General features: G+C 39.3%; 1 protein-coding gene across 1 annotated transcript in view; it reads right to left on the minus strand.

Moving 5' to 3' along the window:
- LOC126262459 (cleavage stimulation factor subunit 1) overlaps positions 1 to 12,108 on the minus strand; it is a 197,277-nt gene that overhangs the window by 153,550 nt on the left and 31,619 nt on the right. Inside the window, exon 3 of the mRNA XM_049959115.1 lies at positions 5,432 to 5,586. Coding sequence (XP_049815072.1) covers positions 5,432 to 5,586 — 155 coding nt within the window. The remainder of the gene's footprint in view (positions 1 to 5,431; positions 5,587 to 12,108) is intronic.

Genomic DNA, 12,108 nt, shown 5'->3' on the forward strand with positions numbered 1-12,108 from the left:
TGAATGATTATCCATGTTACAAAGTAACATCCGGCATGAACTGTACAATAGCTGGCAGTGTATTTATATACGTGTAGATGTGAAAAATATTAGTGAAAGTCCAGAGCATAATATCTTCAATAAATGAAAAGCACAAGTTTGCTTTTGTTCTACAGTATTAATTTTTATTGTGTTAACTGGTTTTTGGCTTACAAGGCCATCTTCTGACATTTACTGAGTATCGTCACCAAAGAAGTTACAATGTTTGCAAACAACATTGGAAAAGAAGTAACACGTCTAGACTGAAGCAGAAACATACAGTAAGTAACATCTTTGACAGTGTGGTGGTAATGCAATCAAAAAGTAAAAAATTGAACTGTAAATAAATAAAGTGGAGTACACAGGAAAACTTTAACACAAAATAGGGTCAGCATGCCTACTTAAAAGTTTCTATTAATAAACAAAACTAATAAAATAAAATAAAATTAGTACTTGACAAGGCTACATTAGGAGGCATAAAACATGGAGAGTGATACACAAACCAATTAAAAGAAGAAATAATTATAAATGTAACTACAGAATACATAACGAACTTAAGCAATATCAGTAAGACAAACAGAAATAAACAAATGCAGGAAAATGGAGGAGTTTGAGGGAACATAATGCAATCTTTGAGAATGTGGTGGTACTGCATTTTAACATTAACATTATATTCAAAACTGTGGCTATGTAACAGTTTGCATTAAATAAATGAACCAAGTAAAATATAAACAATATTTGATGAGACAACTACAAGAGGGGTTAAACATGGACAATAATACAAGTACCAGTTAAAAGAAAGGCTTAACAATTGAAACTACAGCCTATATGAAACACATAGACAATAGACAATAAAACAAAAGATCTCAATGAATACAGGAAAATGGGAATACGTACGAACTGGCAGTGTGGGAATAATGAACAACAGAGATGAATATATGAAGTTTAGGAGAAGGGAAGTATTGAGCTGTGTCTGGTCATTTACAATTAGATCTGGACTGTGAGTTAGATGTTTGTTAATTTCCAGGACTTCCAGCAGGTTGAGTTTATGGCCTTTGTTTGCTAAGTGCAGTACGTGGGACACTGGCTGGTAGTTGTGACCCTCACTCAGTACATGCTCAGCAAATGCGGAGTCAGAATTTTGCAACCTCCAGCTGCATTCATGTTCAGCCAGTCTAGTTGCTATGTCTCTGCCAGACTGACCAATGTAAAATTTGTCACAATCAGAACAGGTGACTTTGTATACCCCACTGCTGCCTAATAACTGGATCTTATCTTCGCTATTAAAAATACACTGGGCTGTCGTGTTCTTAACATAGTAGGAAAGACTATACTTGCAGGCTTTCAGTGCTTTGGCTACAATCCGTTATACCTCACCTAGATATGGTAGTGTACACCATTTGTTGCAGACAGTGGATGGGGAAGCAGGTGGGGCATAGAAGAGGGGTACAATTTTCCGTTATTGTTTCCTGTGCAAGATGTGGTCAATAAGAATGGACTGTAGCAATTGGTGGTGGCAATAAATTTTATTGTATCTAACTCTGCTTTAAAATCATCTCTGGACAGGGGGATGGATATGAGACGGTGTACCACTGAGTGCAAAGCTGCATGTTTGTAAGCTATAGGGTGTTGTGAGCAAGAAGGTATTACTGTATGTGTAAATTTTGAAATAATGTGTGCGTGTACTAAAGTCAATGGTGAGATCTACGAATTTTATGGATTTGTTACCCATCTCCATTGAGAATGAATATTTTTATGTTGATTGTTTAGGTTTTTCAAGAATGTGTTGAGTTGTCTTGTAGTACCAGCCCACATACACAGCACATCATCTACATATCTAAACCAGTATTTGATATTTGCACTCAAACGTTCTATTTTTAGAAGATTTTGTTCAAAATGGTCCATAAATATTTCAGGCAACAGTGGACTAAGAGGGGAACCCATAGCTAAGCCATCTAATTGTTTATAAAGAGTCCCTTGAAAGGAAATAGTTCTGTGCCAAGCATGTCTGAGTAGCCATTCTCAAGTCATTCAATTTCACAGGATTGACATTAGACTTGTGCATCAGCTCTGTCAGAATATCAATGCATTCCACCACTGGTATGAAGGAAAACGAACTGCAGACATCAAAGGATACTAATTTATCACTGTGTGAGACGGATATACCTTTTAACTTATTTACTAGGTCCACGGAGTTTGAAATACCATGCTTTGGTTTGAATTTAGTTTTGCTCTTAATTAGGACATCCAGTTTACTAGCTAGTTTGTAAGATGGAGCAGTGAATGATGATATAACTGGACAAATAGGAACATTTTGTTTATGCAGTTTAGAAAACCCACACATTCTAGGAGGCACCGGGTTCATATCACTTAACAGTTTTGCTTCAAACTCGGAGAATATGCTTTTGCATGAATCGATTGAATATTTAACATCCTCTTTGAATAATTTAGTAGGATCTTTAGGAAGGACTTGGAATCCTGTGGTATTCAGGAAATCATTAACTTTATCCACATAATCACGTTTGTTCAAAAGTACAATACTGTTGCCTTTATCAGATTTTGTGACAATGATATCTTGGTGTTGTAATTTCTGTTTTAAGGACTTTAGGGTGTGAAAGTCAATAGACCATGGGATGTTACACATGAATCTGGTTTCATTCTTTAGTGCACTGGCAACTAAATATATTTCAGTGGTGTCTTTCGTTAGAGCATATTCAATCCCTACTTTCATAACATCCAGTTGTTTTTCTGATGGAGGGTGGGGAGGAGCATATTTAAAACCTTTCTCAAGCACTTTTTGTTCAGTTGGAGACAGAACCAAGTTCGATAGGTTAATTATACATTGGGAATACTTTTGTTTGCAATTTGAGGTTAGAGGTGCACTCACTTTCCTAATCATAGATAATTTCCTGTTCTGCCACAAAAATATATCCTGAATAAGATCACTTACACTTTGACAAACTTCGCAATCGAAAACGTCAAAGTCACAGGGGTGTAACTTCGATGTAATTGCCATACGCACCACATTTAGATGTGTACACATGTTGTTACGAACAAGATACCATTTCTTCATTTCCTCCTTTATCTACGTGTATTTTGTGACGTGAGTGGCTTTATTTGCAGTGGCAGAGGTTCCTCTAGACTTTATAGAGATATATTTTGGTGTAATTTTGTGTTGCAAACACTGTTTGTTAAACGAAATGTGTTGTGTTGACTTTGCTTTTTGTCCCAGTAATACTGTAGAACAAAAGCAAACTGGTGCTTTTCATTTATTATAATGTTGTTCTACCAAGAACCAACAGAAGATTCTGTTAAAATACCTGCAAACTGATAAAGACTGGTAATCTCTAAATTTAAAGATTTCAAATAAATATGAAAGGGAAGCTGGTGAATTATTAGAATTCCAGAATTCAGACACACAACAGCCACTAAGCTTCCAGCACTTCAGAGTCAAAACTGTTTTTCACAAAATTATGAACATTCACTGAAAAACTACAGGATAACAATTTGGAAGACCCAAACAATTGTACCTCACAGTTACCGTAATATGAAGTACCATATGTCCTAAACTCATAGAAACAAAAGTAGATTAGGATCTAATACCCGATCGACAAAGAGGCCATGAGAGACAGTGCATAAGCTCAGGTTGGAGAAAGATAGGGAAGGGAATCAGTCAAGTCTTTTTCAAAGGAACCATATTGATATTTGCCTTACGCAATTTACGGAAATCACAGGAAACTTAAATCTAGAAGTCCAAGTGGGGATTTGAAGTGGTGTCCTCCCAGATGCGAATCCAATGTCTTACCAAGGCACCACCTCACTCATTTCAACCTTTACAGTCAAAATTTTATAGATTGCATAGAGTCCTAAACTGAGTGCTCGAGATGATGAACCAGGGATGACAACTGAATAGTGACATAAGCAACTTACTGTACACATTATAAGAATAACTCATGCTCATAAATAATGATAAAATCTGAAATAATAATAAAAATTGTCACTGAAACTTGGTATTAAATGTTACGTGAAACATCAGAACTATTTTTGGAATCAGTTAAAATTGGATGAGGTAGAAGCTACAGCAAAATTATAAAATCAAAGATGAAATCAAGTTTTGAAGAACAATGCGATGGGAAATTTTAATTACACCAAGTGATTTAGTACCTCAACAATAAGCAAACTGAAGGTTTCTCTTATTTTCAGAGAACACATCTGGCTAAATTTTTCAAATTTCTCTCTTTTATTATCTTTCTCTGAGTATTTAATAAACACAAACTTGAAATATGCTCTCGACTAACTGCACTCCACAGCTATATTTCTAGTTGCTTTCCAGCAGTTAAAAATCCTTCCAGCAGTTCACGTTGTATGGGGAGTTGTATAATTCCGAAATATCCTGTTAATATAGGGGAAAAAATGTTATTTGCCACAGCTTCAAGAACTCAAATGGGAATCCCTGGAAGGAAGACAATGTTCTTTTTGAGGAACAATTTGAGAAAATTTAGAGAACTGACATGATGCTGACTGCAGACTAATTCTACTTCTGCTAAAGTATATTTCGCATAAGGACCACAAAGTTAAGATAAGAGAAATTTGGGCTCAAACAGAGACATATAGACAGTTGTTTTCCCTCATTCAATTTGCGAGTGGGACAGGATCACTAGTAGTGGTACAAGGCACCCTCTGCCAGTCACTGTATGGCAGCTTGTGGTGTATAAATGTAGAAGTATATCATGACCACTGTTCACGATGATGTCTGCCAAGTTCGCAGGTGCTTAACGAAGAATATTCTCCCACCAATCTAACATCACGTCCTGTAATACACAACTCTTCTGTAGAGAGCTCTCTCTGATTTGAACCTATTCCTCATAGGCTTCTATTCAAATCAATAAATTTAATAAATTTCTTCCATTGTTTCCTTTATAGTTGTGTTCACAACTCCAAACATCAATAAAATAAGTCATGGTTCCACTGAAGCAGTCTTACTTGCATAAAATATTTTGTTTGTCACTATAACTCCATTTCAGCCACACAGTTATTATAAAGTATCATATATATGTATAACAACACAGTCACAGTCACAGTGAAACTGTAGAATCTTTCAAAAGTTTTAGCTAATACAACAAGGTACATTGCAAAACTTTCTGTGCACATTTGTTTGGATTTCTGAGCACTACCTCCCGCTACACTATACATTCAATGTGTGTCTACAAGTTCCTTAACAACTAACAATCCACCTTCAACAACAAGTCATGAATTGCAAACAGTGGCAAACTTCACCAAGAACATATCCACAATGTGGATGAACACCTGAAAGTACACCATTAGTCCCACTAATTATGGCACAGCCACCAACAATTTTTTATGAAACATTAGTACTTTATGAATACATGCAACATACCAATTACGACATTACCTTAATAGAAGCATCGACACTACCCGTGGCAATCAACTGACCATCAGCACTGAAAGCACCCGCTCGACAGTTGCCTTTGTGTGAAGTTACATAAGCTGTTTCATACAGTGCAGGCTCCGGTGCTGAGGACTGAACATCTGTTTCAAACTCCAAGTCTGGAAACAAACCATGACACCATTTTTTATAAACATTAAACCATCTTCTGTGACATATAAAAGCCAATATGTGGCTCTATTCTCTCATAAAGAGTGATATTTGATATATAAGATGATTCCATTAATCTTGCTGTCGAATTCTGGAACATTATGAATTATTATTATTATTATTATTATTAAGCATTACAATCCATGAAGGCTTTTTGCTGCAGAATGGACAATGTTGAACCACTTTGCTCTGTCTTTACAAGTAATTTGCCACTGTCTGTCATGTCCTAGTTTTCTGAGATCGTCTTGAATATTGTCCAAGTATCTCATGCGTGGGCGTCCAAGAGGTCGTCTTCCGGTGGGAATCTCTTCAGTCACTTTCTTGATGGTCCTGTTTGGTGGTGCTCTGATGACATGCCCTATCCATTTCAGTCTTTTGGCTTTAATTTTGGTCACTATATCGGAGTCTTTATATAATTTGTAAATTTCATTGTTATTTAGCAATCTCCATTCATCACTGATCCTATCTCTTATGGGTCCAAATATTTTTCTCAAAATTTTTCGTTCAAATACTCTTAATCTGTTTTCCTCTTTTTTTGTGAGAGTCCAGGTTTCAGATCCATAGGTGAGTACTGGTATAATCAATGATTTGTATACTTGTAGTTTGGTGTTCCTAGAGATTAACTTGCTTTTGAAAACTGTCAAGAGACTATAGTAGCATTTGTTAGCCTTCTGAATTCGTGATTCTATTTCAATTTTTATGGAGTTGTCAGAGGTTACTATTGTACCAAGGTAATTAAATTCATTTGTCTTTGTGAAAGCTGTGTTATTAATTTGCAGTACATTATTATTTGATGGATAGCGGGATAAGATAAAGTACATTGTTTTGTCTGTATTCAGCTGGAGGCCTGTGCCATTTGTGGCTTTAATTAATTGTGCTGTAAGAAGCTTCAAATCATTCTCACTGTCAGATAATAATGCAATGTCATCAGCGTATGCTACAATATTAATTTTGCTTTCCAGTTATGAATTACCTCAAAGAAAACAATTTATTGATAAACAGCCAATATGAATCCAGAAAATATCGTTCTTGTGAAACACAATTAGCTCTTCATTCTCAGAAAGTAATGAGTGTTATTGATGATGGATGCCAAATTGATTCCACATTTTTTATTTTCAGAAGGCTTCTGACACTGTTCCTCCCCTACTTGCACTCAAACTGCATGCTTATAGAGTACCATCTCAGTTGTTAGGCTGTCACAGTTTACAGAAATTCATCAAGTGAAACAGATGTAATAGCTGGTGTTCCTCAAGGAAGAGTTAGAGGTCCCCTGCTGTTCCTAATTTATAGAAATGATTTGGGAGACAATGTGAGCAGTCCTCTCTGTTTGCAGATGATGCTGTCATTTACCATATTGTAAAGTCATCAGAGGATTGCAAAATGATTTAGACAAGATATCTTTATGGTGTGAAAAGAGGCAGTTGACTCTAAATAACAAAAAGTGTGAGGTCATCCACATGAGTACTAAAATGAATCTACTAAATTTTAGTTACACAATAAATCACATAACCTAAAGGCTGTCAATTCAATTAAATACCTAGGAAAAGGCAAACCAAAGACTGCATTTCACTGGCAGAACACTCTGAAGTTGCAACAGAGATTGCTTATACTATGCTTGGCCAACATCTTCTGAAGTATTGCTATGGGATGTGAGATCTGCATCATATAGGGTTGGCAGAGCACATCAAAAAAGTTCACAGAAGGGCAGCTCATTTTGTATTACTGCAACATAGGAGAGAGAGTGCCACATATATATGCAAATTGGGGTGGCTATCATTAAAATAATGGCATTTTTCATTGTGACAGGATCTTCTCATGAAATTTCAATCACTAACTTTCTCCTCGAGTATGACAATATTTCGTTGGCATCCGCCTACATAGAGGATCACAATAAAATAAGAGAATCACAGCTTGCATGGAAAGACTTGAGCATTTATTTTTCCCACGCAGTGTTTGAGAGTCCTGGGCAGCAGAGAAAAGTGGGCCCCCATTATTAACTCATTAGCACCTAACTTATTTTTAAACAATGGAAAATCCAGGATGGAATAATAACAATATTATGAAAAGGAAAGACTGCTGCTACTCACTATGTTGAGGAGATGTTGAGTCGCAGACAGGCACAACACAAAGACTGCCAAACATGTTGAGCTTTCGGCCACAAGGCCTTTTTCTGAAGTAGACAACACACACAAGCACAACACACACAATGTCCATTGTCATATGACCGCTGTAGACAGTGGTCAGGTGTGTGTTGAGCTTGCGTGATTGTGTGCATGTTGTCTGCTTTAGAAAAAGGCCTTTTGGTCAAAAGCTCAACTTGTTTGGCAATCTTTTTGTTGTGTCTGTTTGCAACTCAACATCTCCTCTACATGGTGAGTAACAATCTTTCCTTTCTGTAGTACTGTTGTCAATTTACTTTTAATTGGCATATATTCTTTATTCTTGGACAAAAAGTATTCTGGCAATTCAGTTTATGGAAATTTTGTTCACTTCAAGCTTAACATGAAATTTTGGACCGTCCTCATTTGAGGACACTGTGTGCTTTGCTTAGCAGGTGTTTGATCTTTACACTGCTTACTAGAAAGATGGCAAGAGATAAGGAAATTGGTAATAACAAACTCATAATAACATTTCAAAATTATTATTTATTTTACAATAACTCACATTTACAAAACTTTTTAACACAAAAACTTTCCAAAACCAAAATTTAGTTAAGGCCTAATATGATATTTGGGAAAGCATTCCATGAAGAGTGTAATATTACACTTCCCACAGTATAATCTAGGCTTTCCTTTACAGTTCTCAGATTGGCATCATGGCATCATCTTTGCTTTCACACTTCTGGGTGATGTGCAGTTTCCGGTCATATCATATGTCTGGTACATTAGTCCTGGGAGATGAGACAAGTTTGGTTGGTCTTCCTTTAATTGACATCATTTCGAGACTTTTCTTCAGGTATGTTCTGGCAATCTGTCTTCTGATTTATTTCACTGAAAGAAAAGTTCCTTCATTGCACCTCTTGAAACAGAATCATGACTACCAATGCCTGCCACGAAATTCTTCCATTTTTTCAATTCATGTTGCTGTGGAACACTGGGCTTTTTTTTCTGTGATGAATTTCAATGTTGTGCTTCAATGGTAGGAAGCACAGTGTCAAAATTAGTTACTAGTGCAACACACTTGTTATCATTCCATTTTGTGGCCAAAATTTCCTTCTCTTCTATCAAATCTGACTCAGACTATCCCCTTCATTTCTTTTTCATTACATTATCCCTTCATTTCCTTTTCATTACACTATCTAGTGACAGGAGGCACATTCTTGTTCTGTTTTCTGTTACCATTCTACTTGCAGAAGAATCGTAGTTCCTTCAGTCAGATGAGCAAGTTGTGACAAGTAAAGTAATTGTCAAAAACTACTTGGTACCTGTTTGGCTCATCAGTAAAGAACAATATTTTCAAAACTACTTTGGGAACCAGTGTTAAATCCTCACTGTCATTGTTCAGGTTCTTCCCACAACATAGTAACAATTTGTAAAAGTAGCCATCAGTTCCCCCCATGAACCATGGACCTTGCCGTTGGTGGGGAGGCTTGTGTGCCTCAGCGATACAGATAGCCGTACCGTAGGTGCAACCACAACAACCACAACGGAGGGGTATCTGTTGAGAGGCCAGACAAACATGTGGTTCCTGAAGAGGGGCAGCAGCCTTTTCAGTAGTTGCAGGGGGCAACAGTCTGGATGATTGACTGATCTGGCCTTGTAACATTAACCAAAACGGCCTTGCTGTGCTGGTACTGCGAACGGCTGAAAGCAAGGGGAAACTACAGCCGTAATTTTTCCCGAGGACATGCAGCTTTACTGTATGAATAAATGATGATGGCGTCCTCTTCGGTAAAATATTCCGGAAGTAAAATAGTCCCCCATTCGAATCTCTGGGTGGGGACTACTCAGGAGGACGTCGTTATCAGGAGAAAGAAAACTGGCGTTCTACGGATCGGAGCGTGGAATGTCAGATCCCTTAATCGGGCAGGTAGGTTAGAAAATTTAAAAAGGGAAATGGATAGGTTAAAGTTAGATATAGTGGGAATTAGTGAAGTTCGGTGGCAGGAGGAACAAGACTTTTGGTCAGGTGATTACAGGGTTATAAATACAAAATCAAATAGGGGTAATGCAGGAGTAGGTTTAATAATGAATAAAAAAATAGGAGTGCGGGTTAGCTACTACAAACAGCATAGTGAACGCATTATTGTGGCCAAGATAGACACAAAGCCCATGCCTACTACAGTAGTACAAGTTTATATGCCAACTAGCTCTGCAGATGATGAAGAAATTGATGAAATGTATGATGAGATAAAAGAAATTATTCAGGTAGTGAAGGGAGACAAAAATTTAATAGTCATGGGTGACTGGAATTCGTCAGTAGGAAAATGGAGAGAAGGAAACATAATACACTCCCGGAAATGGGAAAAAGAACACATTGACACCGGTGTGTCAGACCCACCATACTTGCTCCGGACACTGCAAGAGGGCTGTACAAGCAATGATCACACGCACGGCACAGCGGACACACCAGGAACCGCGGTGTTGGCCGTCGAATGGCGCTAGCTGCGCAGCATTTGTGCACCGCCGCCGTCAGTGTCAGCCAGTTTGCCGTGGCATACGGAGCTCCATTGCAGTCTTTAACACTGGTAGCATGCCACGACAGCGTGGACGTGAACCGTATGTGCAGTTGATGGACTTTGAGTGAGGGCGTATAGTGGGCATGCGGGAGGCCGGGTGGACGTACCGCCGAATTGCTCAACACGTGGGGCGTGAGGTCTCCACAGTACATCGATGTTGTCGCCAGTGGTCGGCGGAAGGTGCACGTGCCCATCGACCTGGGACCGGACCGCAGCGACGCACGGATGCACGCCAAGACCGTAGGATCCTACGCAGTGCCGTAGGGGACCGCACCGCCACTTCCCAGCAAATTAGGGACACTGTTGCTCCTGGGGTATCGGCGAGGACCATTCGCAACCGTCTCCATGAAGCTGGGCTACGGTCCCGCACACCGTTAGGCCGTCTTCCGCTCACGCCCCAACATCGTGCAGCCCGCCTCCAGTGGTGTCGCAACAGGCGTGAATGGAGGGACGAATGGAGACGTGTCGTCTTCAGCGATGAGAGTCGCTTCTGCCTTGGTGCCAATGATGGCCGTATGCGTGTTTGGCGCCATGCAGGTGAGCGCCACAATCAGGACTGCATACGACCGAGGCACACAGGGCCAACACCCGGCATCATGGTGTGGGGAGCGATCTCCTACACTGGCCGTACACCACTGGTGATCGTCGAGGGGACACTGAATAGTGCACGGTACATCCAAACCGTCATCGAACCCATCGTTCTACCATTCCTAGACCGGCAAGGGAACTTGCTGTTCCAACAGGACAATGCACGTCCGCATGTATCCCGTGCCACCCAACGTGCTCCAGAAGGTGTAAGTCAACTACCCTGGCCAGCAAGATCTCCGGGTCTGTCCCCCATTGAGCATGTTTGGGACTGGATGAAGCGTCGTCTCACGCGGTCTGCACGTCCAGCATGAACGCTGGTCCAACTGAGGCGCCAGGTGGAAATGGCATGGCAAACCGTTCCACAGGACTACATCCAGCATCTCTACGATCGTCTCCATGGGAGAATAGCAGCCTGCATTGCTGTGAAAGGTGAATATACTAGTGCCGACATTGTGCATGCTCTGTTGCCTGTGTCTATGTGCCTGTGGTTCTGTCAGTGTGATCATGTGATGTATCTGACCCCAGGAATGTGTCAATAAAGTTTCCCCTTCCTGGGACAATGAATTCACGGTGTTCTTATTTCAATTTCCAAGAGTGTAGGTGAATATGGATTGGGGGGGGAGGAATGTAACAGGAAGCCGCCTTGTAGAATTTTGCACAGAGCATAACTTAATCATAGCTAACACTTGGTTCAAGAATCATAGAAGAAGGTTGTATATCTGGAAGAATCCTGGAGATACTAAAAGGTATCGGATAGATTATATAATGGTAAGACAGAGATTTAGGAACCAGGTTTTAAATTGTAAGACATTTCCTGGGGCAGATGTGGATTCTGACCACAATCTATTGGTTATGAACTGCACATTGAAACTGAAGAAACTGCAAAAAGGTGGGAATTTAAGGAGATGGGACCTGGATAAACTGAAAGAACCTGAGGTTGTAGAGTGTTTCAGGGAGAGCATAAGGGAACAATTGACAGGAATGGGGGAAAGAAATACAGTAGTAGAAGAATGGGTAGCTCTGAGGGATGAAGTAGTGAAGGCAGCAGACGATCAAGTAGGTAAAAAGACAAGGGCTAATAAAAATCCTTGGGTAACAGAAGAAATATTGAATTTAATTGATGAAAGGAGAAAATATAAAAATGCAGTAAATGAAGCAGGCAAAAAGGAATACAAACGTCTCAAACATGATATCGACAGGAAGTGCA

Source organism: Schistocerca nitens, chromosome 6, assembly GCF_023898315.1.
Source record: "Schistocerca nitens isolate TAMUIC-IGC-003100 chromosome 6, iqSchNite1.1, whole genome shotgun sequence".
Taxonomy (NCBI): Eukaryota; Metazoa; Arthropoda; class Insecta; order Orthoptera; family Acrididae; genus Schistocerca; species Schistocerca nitens.